Here is a 21578-nt window from a genome sequence, read left to right on the forward strand (position 1 = left end):
TGCGTCTGTCACGTTGTACTCTTTTCCCTTTGTCAAGGTTTTAATGAGACAACGTACTCGAGTCCAACTATGTTCTAAGTTTGCTTAATATTGTACTCTTTTCTTTAGTTCGGTTTTGTCCCTCTGGGTTTCCCTGACGAAGTTTTTAACGAGGCAATTAACTTAGACTTGTCGGTCCTTGAAGATCGTATTGCATGTGATGAACTACATGTAAAGTACGAGATAACATGTGAAGTACTACATATAAAGAGTTGTACCAAGGTTTTGTCCCACTGGGATTTTCCTTATCAAACTTTTAATGAGGCAATTGATTTCGGCACAAGTCTTCAAGGAGAGGACAACATTTGAATAACTATATTCGAAGCACTTTATGTGGAGCACTACATACGAAGTTCTATTGGACCGCACCAGGTGGAGTGTTGTAGGGCTTACGACCCATGGATGTGCGGCCTAACTAGGTACCTAGGCTTTCCCCTTCACATGTATATAAATGATATTGTTCCATGTAACCTGATGATTCTATTTAATGAAAACTACTCTCTGCCTCTTTACTTTCCCCTATATTTCCACTTCAAAATGAATTATTTTATTTTTTTGAAGCGTAATATTTTGCGAAAATAATACTCCCTCCGTTTCTGGAAAAGTGTTACTTTCATTTTTTTCAATTTGGACTATTTTTATGCTAAAATGAAAAAAATGAAATTAATACTTTTCCAGAAACGAGGTAGTAATTGACACCATTTTGTTTTTGTTGGACGAGGAGTACGATTTTGTGTAGCAGTCCAGAACTCCAGAGGACCACAGATCTGCTAAAACAGTTGGCAATAGCTAAACCAGGAGCCGAGATCGCATTCACGTTTGTTGATCCGCTCTTCTAACTCCTCCACTCATCTATCTGCATTCTTTATTTGGAGAACCCGATAAGGGAAGAAAGCAGCGAGGATCGCAAAGTAAAGAGTCGAATATAGTAAGATGGCATCACGAATTAATTAATTAATAAATACATACTGTATATAAAGTTTATTTATTTATCTACTAAAAACACTCTGACATCATAAACTATTTCGTTTTCTTTCAGCACTCTGCTAGATTCCACGTCAGACATGAGCTTGATCTTGATGGGTGCGTATTGGACACAACGCCGTTCAATATTCCGCCAAGCTTAAACTAGCCTAAAAACATTTTGAGATTTATAGACACAGAAACTGAGAAGAAGGACAAGTACAACTTCTTCTCTGGTTTTTCTGTGTGTTTTCTTCTTCTTCACTTTTGTCTCTAGTAGATATAAATAAATTCTTATTATCAAAAATCATCAAATCATGAGAATTCTCTTGATCTTTTCTTGTGATTCTAGTGTTTCTTGAATTTCTCTGATATCCTGGCATAAACTTTTTCTTACTGTCTTTCTTTCTTTATTCAATTTGGGTATGCTTTGAATTTGAAGATTGGTGTCGGATCTCAAGTGAAAATCGGAGGAAATTGAGTTTTGATGGCGATGGATGATAATGAGAGTTGCAACAGTAGAACAGTAGAATCATCACCAAATAATACTAGACATCATAGACAGAAACTCGAAGTGTATAACGAAATTCTTCGTAGACTGAAAGAATCTGATTTGGATGAAGTGAATCTTCCTGGGTTTGATGATGAACTTTGGGCTCATTTTAATCGACTTCCTGCTAGGTAATCATTATTTCAACCTCAAATATTTGATGATTTTGTGTTGTTTCTGATTATTGATTCAGGAATCGAAAGGGGAATCTAAAAGTCTGAAACAATTCAACAGTTTAGCTTCTTCAGTTTATCGTTCAAGGAATTGTCAAATTTTATTTCAAGATCGTCGTATTTTGATGATGCTCGAGAAAGTTCACTGTTCAAGTGATGTTCTTAGGGTTGAATTTTTAGTTTTGCCAATTGGCTTTTACTGTCAAATTGGGCACTAATTTTAGTTTCAATTGGGTACTGTCAATTGTAAAAACTGATGCCCTAAGTTTGTTCGTTGTAATGTGAGTTCTCTAATTTACTGTTATTTTGCCTCAATTAGGTATGCTTTGAATTTGAATGTGGAGAGGGCTGAAGATGTTCTAATACACAAGAGGCTGTTGCTACAGGCACATGACCCTGCCGATAGACCCGCATTTGAAATTCGCCTAGTACAGGTAAAGCCTACCATGACTTGCTGAATTCTCAACTAAGCATTACCATTATTTCTCTTTATTAGGATCTTTATTTATGTTTTCTGGAACTTCTTTCGTATTTCTGCAATCACACAATTGCTGTTATATGGTATTTTGTATAGTTATTTGATAACTTTTGGGGATTTTTATCTCATTTCTTGTGTAGGCTTCTCCAGTTTTTGATGGACACAATACTGATTCTTCGTCCCCCGACTCTCCAACTAATGACGATACTGAAAGTACTAGTCACACTAAGGGACAAAGGTATCTTCTTTTTGTCTTCTGCTTTCTCATACAAAATACTATGTGTTTTGTTTAATGACCTTTAAAAGCAAGACATGACCCTTTGTCCCGTTTGTTTTCCACCTTGCAAGAAAGAGATGAAAGATAAAATTTGAGACCCAGTTTTAGTTTAGTTAAGTTGAAGGAAAATGTAGAGAATTTGGTAAGAGAAGACAAGATTACTGAAGTATCGAGCATCTATTAGAAATTAGGTAAATGGAGATATGCAAAGGTTAGGATAAAAGCGAACCGTCCTAGAGGTACAAATAGGCAAAGAGCTTATTAGAGTAAATGTCACAAAATAAAATCGTCCAAGTGTAAAGACAGATTCCTTGTTTCCCAACTTTTATTTTTTTTCACTGATTTTGCAATGGTTGTCTCTTGTTAACACTTCAGCATTCATCCACAACCTTCCTTTGGTTCGTCACATAATCTCGAAGCTCCTGAGCTTGTAGCTGACAAATCACATGATCCAGATGGAGATAGCACTGTAAATGCTAGTTTATGCAATGCAGGGTAAATACTTAAACGAAACTGAGTCTACAATTATCAAAGTGTAACTCCAAGGTTTAGTTCTGAATTTATTTTCGACGTTGTGCCTTAGCAATTATGCAATTGTTCTGTGTTCTTTTTAGGCGATCTTCTAGTCGCATGAAATTATTCTTGCTATAGACTAACTACCATAAATATGTGGCCGAAGTACTTACGTAATAAACATTTCCCCTTCACATGGTGGCGTGTTTGTTAGGCCATCTGTTCTGTATGCTGTTTTGGTTCACACACATCGGCAGTGGCAGAGCCAGTTGAAAGCAAGGGTGTGCAGTTGCACACCCAGCCCAACTGGCTCCCAAGCCTAATATTCTTAAGTTTTGGGGTTTTCAAGCACATTTTAGCTTTCTGGCTCCGCCCCTGCACATCGGGATTCTTTTCTTGTTCCTTCTTATTTTAACAAAGTAATACATCTTCCCCTAGTGTTTAATCATGATATTCATGCCATTGGGTTAATTGGTAATCATGCAGGTCTATGCATGAAATCACGTTTTCCGCAGATGACAAGCCAAAACTTCTCAGCCAGGTAAACTAGCTTGTTTACTCGAGTGTTCTACAGTTTTAGTATTTGGATAAATATATGAACTCTCATCTTCCAGTTGGTATTGACAACTATTCGGGTGGGTACATCTGTTCTCTACAGTCTGACCCAAGGGCCACCTTTTTAAAATAAATTTAAAAATTGGCTTGCTGTTTATGCACTTACCTTGAATTTCTGATGCCACAACCATCTAAAAGATTAAAAAACCTTCATTTGAGTTGAATGCACTGTAACCCCATTGGAATTTGCCAATATTGAGCTTGAAACTTCCCTTGATGGCTTCTGAACAAATGTATCGTTTGGCAATTGTTTTTTTTTTCTTTTCTTTTCTGTGCTTTCTTGGGAGCATCTCAAGATTCTCTTCCATGTTAAACTTGCAGTTAACTGCATTACTTGCTGAAATCGGTCTGAACATCCAAGAGGCACATGCTTTTTCCACGACGGATGGTTACTCCTTGGATGTTTTTGTGGTTTCTGGTTGGCCTTACGAGGTATTGTTGAACTTTAACTTCCGCAAATAAAGCTGTACGAGGTGTTTAGACTTCCATTTCTGACCATTTGAGTAAACAAGGTACATTATGCACTATTCAGCAACTATTCTTTATTCTATTTTTGTTTGTTTGTTTTTTTAGGAAATAGAGCGGCTAAAAAACGTCGTGGAAAAGGAAATTTGGAGGATAGAGGTAATTTTTCAGTTTCTAATAATATGGGGTCACATTTCTTTAGCAACTTTAGATTTTTGACTATTTATGCAAGTGTATTTCTTATGGAATCCAAACAATACTGCAATAAAAAATTTCATATTGGCGCTGAAATTGGTGTTCAGTCTACCGATGCATGTGTTTTTTAATCAGCTGTCTTATTCCCTGTTAGAGCTACTTAAATTTTCCCCTTGAATTAGCTAATTTATGACCAAGACATTTATTATCAATTTATCTCATCTGTGTTGTCATTCTATTCTCTACTATTTTTGCACATTCATTTACTTTAATAATGTTCTGTTCCCAATAACTAGATCCTGTTGATAACTTTAAATTTTCCTTCTGTTTTATGTATGCTTGTGTGATAAATCACACGTCTCCCTGATAACCCATTCCGTGTTCTGAATTTCCGGCAATTGGTTCTTTGTGTTTGTCGTTGATGGTACTCTTCCTAGCTAATGCATTGTCCTTCTGAATATCTTTGTTCAGTTAATCACATATTCTTTCTTGTTCCAGCAAATTCGAGCTCAAGTTCATGAAGTGTCTGCATGGAGTTCTTGATTTGCACCGTGTTATCAAATTTTTTGTTTATTGTGTTATCCTTGGTTGCAAATTGTGTCCCATGGACAACCTTGATATTAATCTTACATTTAGATGGTGGAGCTTGCACTGCCGCTGTTGAGGTTTCTATCATGGCGACATTCTTTGTTGATATATTATGTGAATATTGCAGAATCAGTCTTGGTCAAACCATCATCCAATGACTTCCAATGACGAACATTTAAACGAGCAAACTGAGATGGAGATAGTCCCTGATCATGTGAAAATACCCTGTGATGGCACTGATGTCTGGGAAATCGATGCCAGACTGTTGACGTTTGAAAACAAAGTTGGCTCTGGGTCGTTCGGAGATCTGTAAGTTCTTCCAGGTCTTCCATGCATTTTATGATGACATGTGAATGTTTGCTCAGATTTGTTATTTTAATTCATTCAGGTACAAGGGTATCTACTGTACCCAGGAAGTGGCTATTAAAGTATTGAAGGCTGAGCGTGTAAGTGCAGAAATGCAGCGTGAGTTTGCTCAAGAGGTCTATATTATGAGGTATCTGTAGTTATTATATCTGCATTGGATTTCTCCATCTTCCTAGATGATTTGGATATCTTGTAGTTTATTTTGGTGTTCCTAGATGCTTTTTAAATATTAAGATATCATTTTGCCTTTTTTTCCTAGTCAGTATTTGTTCATTTCAAACTCCGGGGAGTTCTTAAAGATTTTCTTGTTTTGCCTGTTGCAGGAAAGTCAGGCATAAGAATGTTGTCCAATTCATTGGTGCATGTACAAGACCTCCAAGCTTGTGCATTGTAACAGGTAAATAAGTTAAATGACTTCGTGGAGATCATTAGCCTTGGTCATCTGAACTTATATTTATTACTTCCTGCAGCTCACAATTTTGACATTGGTGTTCTTATTTGTATTTTCAGAATTCATGTCTGGTGGTAGTATATATGATTTTTTGCACAAGCAAAAGGGGTTTTTTAAACTTCCGTCTGTGATCAGAGTAGCGATTGATGTTTCAAAGGGAATGAACTACTTGCACCAGAATAAGATAATTCACAGGGACCTAAAAGCTGCTAATCTTTTAATGGATGAAAATAAAGTAAGATTTGCTCTGCATACACGATAACTTAAACATATTATACTCCGCTAACACTTCTATAGTTCGTTTTATTTCTATACATCCTTCCGCTTTCCTCAGATACCCTCTGTTCCGTGCTTCAGGTTGTTAAAGTTGCTGATTTTGGGGTTGCAAGGGTGCAAGCTCAATCTGGGGTGATGACTGCAGAGACTGGAACATATCGTTGGATGGCTCCTGAGGTAAGCATTCTTAGTGTTCTCTTCTAGTTGCCTGCAGTAGTCATACCATTCGGAATCTTTTTCCTGACAGGAACTTATGTTACTTCATTGCATTTGTCAAATTTCTAACATTTAGACATTCATATATACCATCCATGTTGGTTTCTCTGCACATTATGATTCAGACCCTTGCAGCTTGTCTATTAAGAATTTAAATGACCTAGGTTTCGATGCAACTACAACATGTAGAGCTAAGTATCTTTTCTGGAGTAATTATTATCTCCTACCTCCTTATCCTTCATTGTAGGTCATAGAGCACAAGCCTTATGATCACAAGGCGGACATTTTCAGTTTCGCGATTGTGCTATGGGAGATGCTAACTGGAAAGGTAAAAAGTCAAGTAAAATTTTGTATGAAAACTAAATTTGGGGAAAATCCTTCAGTAACCTATTGTTAATATTTGCTTTATAATTTGCAGCTTCCTTACGAGTATTTAACTCCCTTACAAGCGGCTGTAGGTGTGGTGCAAAAGGTATCAGATACTCACTTATTACTCTCTTACTAACTCATTCAGTCATTTACACCGATAGATGTCCGAAATTTCAAGAAATAGTAAATATACTTGGTTATGACTTGTTTGCAACTTAGGGTCTTCGACCTACAATTCCGAAGGACACCCATCCAAAGCTTGTGCGACTCCTCGAACACTGCTGGCAACAGAATCCGAGTCTAAGGCCTGATTTTTCTGAAATTATTGAGGCCTTGCAGGATATAGCCAAGGAGGTACCATACAATCCGAGTCTATGATACCTTTTTGAAGTTTCTAGGGCAGTCTACAACTTGCATTGTATTCAGATCAAACCCTAATTAAGTTTATGTAACAGGTCGGGACTGATGGGCAAGACAACGAAAAACTGAACATGGCATTGCGTGCAGTTATGAGAAGAGGCGACAATTGAACTATGCTACTGTTTATAATCGTGTATGTATGCTCTCTTAATCATTTGAGCCATTTTTCCATTTCCCTTCATTTTGTGCTTTGTACAGTATATCCTCTGAGGACCAATGCAGTTCAGCTTGTTTTCTTTTATTTGCCAAGTTATGGCCAATTCCGTTGTGGTTCATTTTTCTTTATAAAGCTATCTTTATTATCTTGTGTTCATGTGTACCCTGAATACGTCCTTTTCGTCAGAAACTAGAAAGAAACACCAGTGTCCGTGAATTTAAACCGCAGGTCAAGGAATTTAAGTAACCTACTAACCTTCGCTGATTCACGCAAAATATAGTTGTAGTATGCACGGTGATCACAGTATCCATAACCTGGCCCCAGCTACCACGGATTGACATTGACTAAATATCCCCAACCAGTCAACCCTAACTAACCCATTGAACATCTGGATTCTGGATAACAGAATCCTTAGCTGGAAAGATATGAAAACTGTTAAAAGTGAACATGTCGATCATCTTGAAAGAAAGACTCAGAAGTCAGACCGTTGGTTAGCGCTGTTCAGTAGCGTCCTTCAACTAACTGAAACAGCAGAATGCCCAACTTATTAGCAAATGGTTGACAAACGCGTGTCCATGCATTGAACGCTTCTCACTGAATCAGTTGAAGGATAAATGTGTCCACCAAAATCAAAACATTTTCTCCTATTCAAAAGAATCAAAACATTTCCTCCTCCTATATGGTCAGGTCAATCACACAACAGCTTGGATGTTTAGTTAGTCATCACTTCCTCTTCTCATTTTAGAATCTGGTTTTCTGTTTCTTCATTGTTTCTTCATCTTCTTTACCGTGTCATTGTTGCTGCATGGATCCACTAAGACCATTCAAATCACAAAACTCATATAAACATTCAAGAAAAATATCAGGAGGAGATATTGATGAACATCATGAAGCACAACCGATTCTATTCCGTCATAACCACGACGAAGAATCCCCGATGGATTCAGATGATCGACGAGAAGTGATTGTCAAGATTGATGGTAATAATGACACCCCTAATGATCTAAATTTTGTTGTTCCTGATTCTGGAAATGGTATGAAGAACAATGAGACTAATAATAATAGTAGTCGTCATTGGAGAAAATCTAGTTTAGAATTTTGGAATGAGGATAATAATAATGTAAGTGGTAGTGGTAATGGTAATGCTGCTGATAGGTTTTGTTTTCAACAACAGCATTCATCAGCATCATCATCGGCACAAGGTGGAGCAAATAGTATCGATCCACCTTCGCATTTGATTAAGCAGTTTTTGAATAAACAGAAAGATAGTGGTGAATTATCATTAGATATGGATTTAGAAATGGATGAACTTCAATATGAGAACAGAAGTTTACCACCCATAGCAGAAAGTCCAAGTAGTACTCAACAATCTAAAGAACTTAGGGTATCATTTCATGACTTCACGTCATCGAAAGACCGTATTGAAATCGATTCTAACGGGCTTAGTAGTCGAACATCTTCAGAAGAAGAAGTTGATCATAATTCCAACAATACCAACAATGGTGGTGGTACTGGTAGTATTAACAGTGGATTATATAACAGAAAATCATTTTTGAGAAATACTTCTAATATTTCATTTCAAACAAACAAAAGTTTATTGAGAACTAAAACTAAGTCTAGATTGATGGATCCTCCTGATGATCAATATATAAGGAGAAGTGGTGCTATTGGGAGAACCTCAGGGGCACTGAGATCTGGCTTCTTAGGAAAAGGTAGTATTGATGAGGATGAAGAAGATCCTTTTGCTGATGAAGATCTTCCGGGTGAATTTCGAAAAGCTAACTTTAGTGCGTTAACAATTCTTCAGTGGGTTAGTCTCATTTTAATACTGGCTGCTTTTATTTGTAGTCTTTTGATTCCTGCAATAGTTAAGAAAACTTTATGGGAACTTCATCTTTGGAAATGGGAGCTTTTGATATTGGTTTTAATCTGTGGAAGATTGTTGTCTGGTTGGGGAATTCGGATTGTAGTTTTCTTCATCGAGCGTAATTTTCTGTTACGTAAACGGGTTCTGTATTTTGTTTACGGAGTTAGAAAAGCTGTTCAGAACTGTCTCTGGTTAGGTCTTGTACTAATGGCATGGCATTTCATGTTTGATAAAACAGTAGAGAGACAAGTGAAGAATAAAGTTTTGCCTTATGTAACTAAGATTATAGTCTGTCTCTTAGTGGGTACTTTGATATGGCTTGTGAAAACCCTGTTTGTTAAGGTTTTAGCTTCATCATTTCACATGAGTACGTACTTTGATCGAATACAAGATTCGTTGTTTAATCAGTATGTGATTCAAGCACTTTCGGGTCCGCCTTTAGTTGAGATCCAGAGAAGTCAAGAAGAGGATGACAGAGTCATGGCTGAAGTCCGAAAGCTTCAAAATGCAGGGGCTACTATGCCTGCTGATCTCAGAGCTGCGGCGTTTCCTGAAAATATGAGCGGAAGAATCAGTGGAAGAGTCATGGGAAGTGGAGGGATTCAACAAAGAAGTTCCAGGATTGGCTTTTCGGGAGCAATTTCTAAGCAGTCACAGACACCTGAGCAGGGTATAACCATTGATCATTTGCACAAACTAAACCAGAAAAATATCTCTGCTTGGAACATGAAAAGGTTGATGAATATAGTTCGGCATGGAGTCATGTCAACGTTGGATGAACGAATATTGGATTCAACTGGAGAAGACGAGACAAAAATGCAGATCAGAAGTGAATGTGAGGCGAAACATGCTGCTAAGAATATATTCAATAACGTTGCCAAACGTGGGTCCAAGTAAGCATTCTCTATTCTTATGGATGTCTAATTCTTATAGATTTCCAGAGTGATCTCGACATATCTGTAAAATGAACTTTTGTACTTGTTTTTCGTCTCAGTGCTCAATATATTTCTGTAACAGGTACATTTACCTGCAGGATTTGATGAATTTTATGAGAGAAGATGAAGCTATAAAGACAATAAATCTCTTTGAAGGAGCTAAGGAGACCAAAAGGGTTAGCAAGAAAGCTCTCAAGAACTGGGTGGTAAGTTTCTTAATGCCCCACTTGTTTCTCTTCTCTGAATTACTATATGCATTACGTATTTCTTTGCGGAAAGATAAATGTTTTGCGTCTTTGGTAACGCTCAACCCCTCGAAACATGTCAGGTGAATGCATTTAGAGAAAGAAGAGCTCTCGCATTAACTTTAACCGATACAAAAACTGCAGTGAAGAAGCTACATCATATAGTGAACTGTGTTGTTGGAGTCATTATTTTGATCATCTGGCTTTTGATTCTTGGGATTACTACTGTCCATCTCTTGGGATTCTTGGCAACACAGCTCCTCTTAGTAGTCTTCATATTTGGTAATACTTGCAAGACAATGTTCGAATCAATCATATTTTTGTTTGTCATGCACCCATTTGATGTTGGAGATCGATGTGAAATTGATGGAGTTCAGGTAAAAAAAATTTTTACCGAGTATTATCATTCTTTTTTGGAAATGACCTTGTTGAATGTTTTCTCAAGAAGCTCGATTGATTGAAATTTCAGATGGTAGTTGAGGAGATGAATATTCTGACCACTGTGTTTCTAAGGTTCGACAATCAAAAGATAACATATCCAAATACTGTTCTCGCTACTATGTGCATTGGTAATTACTATCGAAGTCCTGATATGGGAGAATCTATCGACATTGGCATCCATTTGTCAACACCAGCTGAAAAGCTTGCCATCTTTAAGGAGAAAATCACAGGGTAAAATCTCTTTTCCTTCATGTTCAAATACTTGCTCCGGTACCCAAAGTATTTTCTTTTTTCCTCAATGTTTTTGTGTTGCTTTTGGCAGGTTTATCGAAGGAAAGTTGGATTACTGGTATCCTGCTCCAATGGTTGTGGTGAGGGATGTAGATGAAATGAACAGGTTGAAAGTTTCAATCTGGTGTCAACACAGAATGAACCACCAAGATATGGGAGAGAGGTATGCAAGGAGAGCTGGTATAGTTGAAGAGATGATCAAAGTCATGAAAGATCTTGAAATTGAGTATCGAATGCTTCCGTTGGATGTCAACGTTCGCAACATACCAACTCCAACGCTGCAATCTGCTCGTCTTCCTCCGACTTGGACTGACACATAAAAAAATGAAAGAAAAAAAAAATCAGTTATACAAATTTTGATCTTTTTTTTAATTGCCGCATCTTACTTCTAAAAATTTTGTTCTGGGTACTGCCCATTTAGCTTTGGTGCATTCATCAACATTCAAGCTGGTTGAAATAAAAACGTCAAATATTATAACATAGTATAGTAGTATCAATTTTGCTGTCTCGACGTATGTTTTTCCTTTCTTTACCCTCGTGGCCAAACTCTCCTACTCAGAGCTTCTCCAATGGAATGTGTGTGGAAAAAAGTTTTCGTCCACATAGGATATAAATCCATATTTCCTGAAATCTTTCTCCAATCCTAACCTCTTCAACAAACATGGAGATGACATGTCATATTTTTCTATAGACATCCTGTAGCTCGACCTCTTATTTCAGAGGTTCACCAAGAGGATGTGTATCAATCCTAATCAGCATTTTTATTATTAAAAAAAATTATTAATCATAAAATAGATTAACGATATTTATATGAGGGATTTACCGTTTAGTCCAGAAAACCCAACCCGGATTACTGGCTGGTCCAGCGGGATATAACAATTAATGGCTAGTCCAATAAAGTTTAAAAACATGTTATGTTACCTATATGCCCTGGACCACGTGATGTGTACAGTTTCCGTCCGTTTTCTTTTCAGTTTTTTTACAGTTGCATTCTCTATCTCTTCTGCAACCTAAATTGAAAAACACAAACTGCTTCGTCTTTCTTCACATTCAGAAAACTGCTTCGTCTCTCTTCCGCAACCTAACTCAATGGATTAATCACCATTATCAGAACAAGATCGAAAAATCACCATTATCAGAAACAAAAACTGCTTCTTCTTTCAGTATCTGACCTAATTTTCATTAAATTCAATTGAAGAAGAAATGGGTACAAGTAGAAAAATTAAGAGGACGATTACAGAAGAAATTACTGAAGTATCTCCATCACCAGTGAAAAGAAGAAAGAAATCTGACGATGATTCACCAACAGAAGCGTCCCCTGCTTCTGTCGATGATTCAGCAACAGAAACCTCCCCTACTGCTAAATCTCGTACACCAATGAAAAGAAGAAGGAAGTCTACCGATGATTCACCAACAGGAACCTCCCCTACTGCTAAATCTCCCACAACAAGAAGTATGAGTAAGGTTCCTCAGGAAAAAGGTAAATCAAATCAAAAACAAAGCCTAATATGTACTTCATATTGACATGCAATATTCCCAAAACCTAAAATATGTACTGTTACATATTGAAATGTAGTGTTGTTTAACTAATACATACTACAATTTAGTATGTCAATTTATATGTGTACTACATATCAATATGTTGTCTGCAATTTGTACTTCATTTTGACAAGTTATATGTTGTACCATACTGATATGTAATGTGTACAAAACTTTTGGTTTACAAAAACAGCAAAAACCAAAGGAAAGAAAGCAGATGCTGCTCCTGAAGCAAAAAGCAAAAGAAAAACAGCAGCGGCAACTGCTAAAGCAAAAGGAAAAAAAAACGACAAAGGCTGCTACTCCTTCACCATCAGCAAAGGGGGACAAAGCACTTGTCCTGAGAGATGCTACTCCTTCTCCAAAAGGAAAGGGAAAAGCAAAAAGGGGGAAAGCAAAAGCGCTCCTGAAACAAGGTTTGTAATGTTAAAACTGAAGATAATTCTTAATAACGAGGGGGCGCTGCCCCCTCGACCCCCGTAAATTGTGGTTCATATGTAGTTATAAAATTACCAGTATGTTGTGGTATTTGATATGTAGTTATTTCATGTTCATGGTAGATACATTAACTACATATTTGATATGGTGTAGGGGAAGAGAAGGGGAAGAAAGCAGTTGCCTTGAGAGATGCTACTCCTTCACCAAAAACAAAAGGGGGGAAAAATGTAGAAGGTATGTAGTACAACTACATATAAGAACAAAGCATATGAATAATATGTATCCTTAATAACATATGTTTATGAGTATGTAATGATGCATTGTTGCGCTTGTTTTTGGTATTAAGTGTTTTTACATTTTTATTGTATCAAAGCAGATACATACGCCATACGTACTATTACAAATCGATATGTAGTTAAAATAATACGTAGTGGTATCTACTATTATATATCAATATGTAGAGGTAAATACTTATACTCTGATAAAATATTACATATAAATATGTAGAGGTAGATACTTATATTCTCGTATGTACTGTTAATAATATGTAGTTTCAAGACTTGGTAGATATTACAACTACATATTGATGATGTAACTACATATTTGATATACCATATTGATATGTACTGTAATAGTTTTTGGTTCTTGTTATTGTGTAGGTGCTAATAAGCGTAAGAAAGGAGATGGAAAACCACGAAGTTTATACCATGGCGGTTTCAGGGGCTTGTGGGGGCTTGCGAAGACTATTAGGACCACTAAGAAGGCTATTGCGAAGTCCACTGAAAACCTTGAGTTGAGTGAGTTGCAGCTGAAGATGATTTCGGAAGCATCATTCGGTAACCTGTTCCTAATGTTCTGGTACACAAGATTTGAGTTGGAACATTGGTTGAAGATTGAAGATGCAATGACGAAAATGTTACGCTGTTACGTTAGGGGTCAAGATCCAAACAAGCTTACATTTGTCTTTAAAAGGCATGGCCAACCGAATGAGCTAGTATCCACACTAGAAGAAATGGCACTTATTTATGGGATGCCGAGAATTCCAAATAGGGAATATCTTGATTATAGGCTTACACAAGTCAATAAAAAAAGTGGATGGCGTGAAACAGAATTTTTCAAAAGGACTTTTCCTACTGATATGAAAGCTGGTGATAAAGTGACTAGGCCAATGATTGTGAAGGCAATCTTGAATATCCTTAAACGAATACCAACTAATCTGAAAAAGAAGAAGTCTAATGAAGAGTCTCTGCAAAGCGTGGGTGATCAATCAAATGAAGATTCTGAAGAAGACGAGGAAGACGAGGAAGACGAGGAAGATGCCGAAGATCTTGTTAGGCTTATCTGCTTGTATATGTGCACTTCATTATTTTTCGCTACAAGTGATGCAAGCGCTTTGACTGAAAAATATATTGGTTACGTTCTTGATCTTGAGAAGGCTAAGAATATTTCATGGCCTGACCTCATCCATTCTCATTTAGAGAAATAGTTGAATGAAAACGTGGAATCCGTAGAACGCACAAATGGTTGTGCTATTTATTTGTTGGTAAGAATCTATTTATTTGTTTATTCTACTTCAAAATGTTTTTGTTTTATGTGTTTTCTACATTTTGATAGTATATCTAATACTGCATATCAATATTTTGCAGCCATGGTTTGCGGAGCATACCCATTTGGTGGCGCCCGAGGATATAGTGACAGAACCTGCAGGAATGTATGTGCCAAGAGTGGCTAGGTGGAATCATACAAAGATATGTGCTGAGTTCCTAAAGGATATTGATCTTTCTGAGTATCAGGTAAACTTGTCGTACATATTTTGTCATAATAAAAATATATATTGATAAGTACACGTAGTTCGACATATTGATATGTAATTATTAGCATATCAATATGTAGTAGTTATTAGCATATCAATATGCTACTACATATTAGCATATCAATATGTATTAGTTATTAGCATATCAATTTGTGGTGATACATATTGATATGTAGTTATTAGCATATCAATATGTAGTTCTCCCTGTGTATCTAATAGAGAAAGAACTACGACATGTTTTTTTTTTGGTAATATCTAATATGTAGTTGCTTTTTTACATTTATTTGATTTTTACCAGTTCCATGTTGATTTCAAAGATGAGATAACACACGAAGAAAGACAAATCCTTAATCGTATTTCAATAAGGATTCAACAGGAAGCAAATGATGATGCTTTTTGTTTAGATGACAATTCCGAATCCGAAGAAGAGAAAGAAGAAGAGGAAGAAGAGAAGGAAGAAGAGAAAGAAGAAGAGGACTCAGTATTGTGGGGAGAAGATTGGAAGATTAAATACGATGATTTGAGGAATACAATATCTGCCAAATGGAGTGAATTCAACACAATGCATCAAGAGGGCGAACCGGTTGACGCTTCAAAGCTTGAGTTCATGTTGCATGATATTTACCGGAAAGCTTTCCCTTTGCAGAGAGAAGCCAGCCAGGAAGATTATGTTAGCTTGGGATGTACACCTACTCCAAGAAACCCCAATGAAGAGTTGAATGTGGAACAAATAGTTGAGAACGAAATACAAGGTTCTCCAGAAGATCAAACAGATGCTAATGTCAACATTCCTGAAGTTGGTTTGTCAACACCGAAAGATCAAACTCATGCTAATGCCACCTCTGAGGTTGAATTGTCAACAACTTCAGTATTGAAGTTCCATGATGTTGAAGTTCCGCGTTCTGAGGTTAAAAATTGGGGTAAATCTAATTTGGAGCAAAAAGTCAAAGAGATACAAGAGAAAAAGGCAAAGAAAACACACAGGTAAGTAGCATATTAATATCTATCTGTGACATATCAATATGTAGTGGTATCTACCATTACATATTGATATGTAACAGTACATTCTTGTATACCACTATCTATCTGTTACATATCAATATCTATCTGTTACTTATCAATATGTAGTGGTATCTACCATTACATATTGATATGTAACAGTACATTCTTGTAGTGGAACATATTTATATGTAACAGTACATTCTTGTGGTGGTAGACATAGCAAAAACTCAAGCTAAGTAGGTTTTTGTTGACAGTTTCAATTGATTTTTGCAGGTTGGTCAACTTGAAGTTAGGCAGGAAGCAGCAAAGGAGTTGCTTACAACTATGCTAGAAACGAAGTCTTCAGTTGTAGTTAATTCACAGAAATTTCCAGAGTATAACGCCGGATTGGCGGCGGAAGAGTTTCATTTGCTGTATGTACCTTTGTTTACTATGATGTCGAGTTTGGAACACATTGAAAAGCTGTCTATGCCAGATTTTATAGAAATGACAAACTCTGGCATTGGTGTTTATGTCGAAGAGTTTGCAGACCTCCTTCCAAATAACAACGATGGTCTTTTTGGTATTAACTTACGAGAACAATTTGATAATCTGTTTGGAAGAGATTTGCGGCCTTTACAAATTCCACAAGAAACAACTGAGCAACAAGAACCCATTGAACCGAAAGATCCAGGTGAAGTTACAGGTAAACAAAAAGAATACATACCTACAACCAGTTCAAAAAGTCATTTGGAGGTTGCATCACAAGATCCTTTGTATGTTTCATCACAAGATGTTCTGGATGTCCCCTCGCAAGATGTTTTGGAGGTTCCATCATAGGTGAATGATATGTACTAAAAATCTCATTTTGTGTAGTTAATATTACACTACAAATCACTACATACTGATATCAGTATGGTAGCACTAGAAATCACTATACCATACAATCATATACCACTACATGCTTTCAAAAATGATTAGGTGATGTAACTATGTTTTATGCAATATAGATATTTACATATTTTTTTATGTTGATTAAAAATGCAGGAACAGTTTAGCCCAAGCCAGAAACAAAAAATGGTAAAAATGAACAAAAAGCGTGCTACAAAGCCCGAAAAGCAGCAGGTAACAACACCCACCAGACCTGTTACTCGTTCCCATCCTGCAAAGAAGGTAGATGATATATATGATAGTGGAAGTAAGTTCTCACCATCATATAAAGGACCGAAAGCTGCAGCAGCAGAAGCACTACCACTAAACAAAAAGAGAAAGCTTAAATTGCGCAAGTATTTCCGGAAACTGACTAAATCACCATTCTATAATGACATGAACGATGAACAAAAGAGTACTCTTTCCACATACATCAATAATGCAAAAATCTTAGGTGAGTTCTCAATTGACACTTTTATATTGATATGTACTATTAGTTTGTGTATGTACTTTTGATATACATACATATTTGTATAAAAAATACTGAGAAAGACATATCAGTATGTACTGTTACACAAAGAATACTAACCTTTACGTCGTTTATTTTCTAGCTCAATTGCTTGGAGAGTGGGAGAAGGTGGTCTTTGTGTAAGTGGAACTACAGTTGATGACTTGGTGCAGAACGATTTATTAGAACAAGATCTTCTCAACTACGCACAATACAAGCTTAACACCAAATTTCAGAATGAGCAACCGATGCACGAAGTATACAGGAAATACTTGCCTGTGTTGCATATGGATCCGTCCGCTTGGGTAAGTTGTTATCTTACACTGCATATTTACTACAGCACATATTCAAAAATTAAAAAAGTATGTAGGGGTAGGTACACTACATATCAATATTGCATAAAACAAAATTAGATATAAACTATTTCAAGTACATCCATGTTTTCAGTACAATGTCGAGTTCCCGAATAACCTCAAAGGAGCAGCACATGATTCTGTTTACAAACCAATATTGGCGATGGATGAAAGTATCAAGAAGATTTTTGTACCAATGTGCCACCACAATCTTAATTGGACGCTACTTGAGTATGACTGCGAAAAAATGGTGTTCAACCACTACAATTCTTCTAAGGATGAATGGGGAGGTATTTGTTATCCACACGCCTGCAAAATGGCAGATTACATGTACGTACCTATCAACGTGTACTTGCTGGAGAAGAACAAAGTAACAATGAAGAATGTAATAGTGAATGAATGTGAAACACCTCAACAAGGGGGATCGCCAGACTATCTACTGTTTGTGATGCATTTTATGAAGATGATGTCAAAAATAAAATATGTGGGAGTGCCTTTAGGAGATGATGAAGAAGTGCAAGCGAAGATTCGTAACAAAAGGGTCCCGTTAGCATGAAAATTGCTGAAAGCATCTCCACCAGAAATCAGTTGGCAGATGACACAAAATTAGTCTTACTTGCTAAAAGTAATCTGACAGTACATATCACTATTTACCTATTTTCTTTTCTTTTTATTCTTGGTTTCATTTCATTTCATGAGTTCAAGAATGTTCAAAAACATATATCTAATATGTAGTGATTTTTAATTTGAATTTGGGTTTAACTTTAATGTAGTGATATTTCAATTGTGTTACTTAAACATGATTTTGTGTTGTTGATACAAGGGGGCGCTGCCCCCTCGACCCCCGTGAAGATGGTGAATAAGCTAGAAAACCAAAAGATGTTCTAAATAATCTTAGTGGAAGATGTTTAAACCACAAACCAGTACATATTTAATTGTTTTCTTGTTACAAACATCTAGTATTGTTACACTACAACCACTACATATCAGTATGTAGTGGTAGATACTAACACTACAATACTGACATGTAATTTCAGTATGTAAATACTTCACTACTGGTGCTAGATACTGACATTTTGATAGACTTAACAACATATTTCATTATTCGAAAATAACTACAATAACTACATTTTGATAGACTTATAATGTTTCAAAAACCAAAAGATGTTCTAAGAAACAACAAAAACAGTATTTTCAGTACACTTGTAATGTATGTACTGTAAATGAAATACTTATTAACCAAATTCAGTTGGTACTGACAAAATCAAAAAGAAAAACGGTAGAATATAACAAGGGCTAGAGGAAAGAATTGTGGAAAAGGAATCTGGCAACATCATCGATATAACATTCTGCTGCACGTTCAAGCCTGTGATAAAAGAAAAAGAGAAATCAGAACACTACTTGCTTAAAAGTACATTGTGTTGTATCAAACTTACTTAATTAAGACATTAATATGTATCTGACTGAAATACATACCTGACACAAAATCATTCTTCAGAAAGTTCATACTGTCGGATAAGATTGCATGTTGCCTTGTTGTGATGAGTCTTCAAATTACAGTTTGAACACTTGACAGATTTTCTACTAGTCTCATATGCAGACTTAATACGTTTCCCCTTTTTCCTGCCTGGTGGGGACCTAATTACTTCTGCTGGGAGAACGATATCATCTACGTGATACTCATCGGGCCTGTGAGAAAAAAACAGTATCATATAAATGGAATGAACCACAACTACATATGAATATGTACACGGTATATTGTTCCTGAAAAACAAATATAAAAAAATGTAGTGGTATCTACCATTACATATCAGTATGTAACATCCATATGTAAGTAGGTTTATGTTAACAGTTTCAATAGCTATTACATGTGTAAGTGGTATCTACCATTACTTATTGTTATGCAAAATATGAAAATGTACTGATTAAAGACACATACATGTCGTGGTTAGGAACGGGTCTAATAGTTATTGAATATAGCTTACGAAAAGTGGTAACTTTGAAATAATATTCAACGTAATCAAGAATCCTTCCTCCAGATCTAGTAATAGCTGCAGTAGCGTGCGAGCATGGAAAACCATAAATGCGCCATCGTTGGCAAGTACAAGTTTTTCTCTCTAGATATACCATATGAGATCTGCACAGTACATATTCATGTGTTATTTTTCAGTACACCTAATATACACAGTACATATTTATATGTTCTCACAGAAACATGGTACTTAAAAAAAAGAAAGAGAAAGTAAATAACATTCAGATGATAGAGATTAGGGGTAAACGCTAACCTTGGAGAATGCACTTCATAACGATTAGCATCTGACTGGCTAACTTTCCAGGGACGGCCAATTTGGATGTGTAGTTCAAGCAAGGCTTGATACGTAGGGGTTAGCAGTTCTGGGTCCATCAAGAGACTCTCTTCACGACGTTCTGACATCATTTCCATCATATGTATCCTACACGACAAGGGGATAGCAAGTCTGTTATACTAAAAATATACGTAGATTAACAAAACATATATGCTAATACTGTTACAAAAGAAAACTAATATAAGCTTGTACTGTGACTAAGGAAACTGATACAAACCTGATCGAGTCAACGAACGCACACGCAGGTAATTTCTTCTCTTTGTTAATCCAGCTATTGAACGATTCAGCAACACTAGATGAAGTGTAACCATAACTACAGCCCTTGAAGAAAGCACTGGACCACTTTTCTTTTGGAATGTTGCGGCAGTAGTCAGCAACCCAAGGCCTTCCCAAATTAACCATTTCTTGAAGACCTTCCTCGTATGTTGCAGGAGAAAGAGCATATGTCGCCTTTCGGAAAGCATCAGTCACTTCCTTATAATTTTCGTCAGACTTTGCGATAGGTAAGTTTTTTTTCAAATGGAAGTAACAATATCTTTGATGAGAATCAGGGAACTCTTTGGGAATATATTTAACCAACCCTTCACCTCGGTCAGTCATAAAAGTGATTGGCGATCATCATTCAAAGCCTCCTTCAGTTTCTTGAAAAACCATTCCCAGCTGATACTGTCTTCACCAGGTACTAAAGCAAACGCAAGCGGATAAAATCCTGCAAAAAGGAATTACTAGTTATGTTAAGCAACTAATATTGACACTACATATTGACATGCAGTTGGTTTACCTCTTTGTTGATATGTGAAAACCTGACACTACATAATAACATGTTAAGCAACTGATTGACACTACATTTTCACATGCAGTATGGTTTATCTCATACTCAGTAAGGTCAATATGTAGTATGTAGTATGGTCAATACTCATTGTCAGATAGTGAAGTAAGGTCAATATGAGTGATCTAACTACCAGACACTACATATCAAAAAAAAAAGAACCAGTTACCTTGATTGCCATTAAGACATGTTGCTGCCATGAGACCTCCTTTAAAAGTTCCAGTGAGAAATGTACAGTCACAGAAAATCATGGGACGACATAGTTTATATCCCTCTATACAAGCTCCAAAGCAAACAAAAAGTCTATTGAATCTTTTTGTAGCATCATTGAAATCGAAATCAATAAATGACCCAGGGTTTGTTTCCCTAACAACATTCACCCACCAAGCAAGATTAGTGTACGACTTCACATCATTACCAAAAATTTGTTTATGCGACAACTCAATTGCATGATATGCGTGGTGATACTGGAGTTCAATGCCACCACCAACTTTAAGATAATCTATGATCTATGCTGGTGTTATGCGAGGGTTGATATGTATTGGCATCTACTGCAGGATGAAAAAAGAGCATGCTATATGCAGGACGTATTGACATGTACTGACTCATATTCATATGTATCTACTGCAGAATGAAAAAACAGAACGCTATATGCAGTACGTATTGGTAATACATCCTACAAGATCTTTCTAATGAAAACTAAACAGAACAGCAGCAGAAAAATGTAGAAAATACAAAAAATCAGGTTACAAAAAACAGAACAGAAATCATAAAAAGAAATCATACGTTGTTCGAATCTGAGATAAACCTAATTCGAAGCTCAAATACCTAATTGAAACACACAAAAATCACGAAAATTACTTAAAAAACGAACGAAAATTACTTTGAAACTAAATTGACATTGTAAATCATCACAAAACAGAAATCATAA

General features: G+C 36.3%; 2 protein-coding genes across 4 annotated transcripts; both read left to right on the forward strand.

Annotated features, from left to right (window-relative positions):
• The first annotated feature begins 1071 nt into the window (after window positions 1-1071).
• On the forward strand, window positions 1072-7256 carry LOC113356961 (serine/threonine-protein kinase STY46-like). 2 transcript variants are annotated; one of them, XM_026600200.1, is made up of 17 exons: window positions 1072-1221; window positions 1445-1683; window positions 2045-2159; window positions 2344-2441; window positions 2856-2975; window positions 3480-3534; window positions 3930-4040; window positions 4182-4232; window positions 4984-5165; window positions 5245-5352; window positions 5546-5619; window positions 5733-5908; window positions 6031-6126; window positions 6413-6493; window positions 6584-6637; window positions 6754-6888; window positions 6990-7256. In XM_026600200.1, the coding sequence occupies exons 2-17, from the start codon at window positions 1490-1492 to the stop codon at window positions 7062-7064; spliced, it is 1725 nt and encodes a 574-aa protein (XP_026455985.1). In that variant the 5' UTR covers window positions 1072-1221; window positions 1445-1489; the 3' UTR covers window positions 7065-7256. The 2 variants fall into 2 exon arrangements, with proteins under 2 accessions (XP_026455985.1, XP_026455984.1); XM_026600199.1 differs by having other exon boundaries at window positions 1153-1683.
• Window positions 7257-7558: 302 nt separating this feature from the next.
• Window positions 7559-11358, forward strand: LOC113356960 (mechanosensitive ion channel protein 6-like). 2 transcript variants are annotated; one of them, XR_003363324.1, is made up of 5 exons: window positions 7559-9871; window positions 9996-10119; window positions 10242-10535; window positions 10672-10830; window positions 10922-11060. XR_003363324.1 is itself a non-coding variant. In XM_026600198.1 (5 exons), exons 1-5 carry the CDS (start codon window positions 7917-7919, stop codon window positions 11208-11210), a joined length of 2865 nt encoding a protein of 954 aa, XP_026455983.1. In that variant the 5' UTR covers window positions 7561-7916; the 3' UTR covers window positions 11211-11358. The 2 variants fall into 2 exon arrangements, 1 of the variants encoding a protein (XP_026455983.1); XM_026600198.1 differs by having other exon boundaries at window positions 7561-9871; window positions 10628-10830; window positions 10922-11358.
• The last annotated feature ends 10220 nt before the right edge of the window (window positions 11359-21578 follow it).

Source organism: Papaver somniferum, chromosome 3 (genome assembly GCF_003573695.1).
Source record: "Papaver somniferum cultivar HN1 chromosome 3, ASM357369v1, whole genome shotgun sequence".
NCBI classification, from domain to species: domain Eukaryota; kingdom Viridiplantae; phylum Streptophyta; class Magnoliopsida; order Ranunculales; family Papaveraceae; genus Papaver; species Papaver somniferum.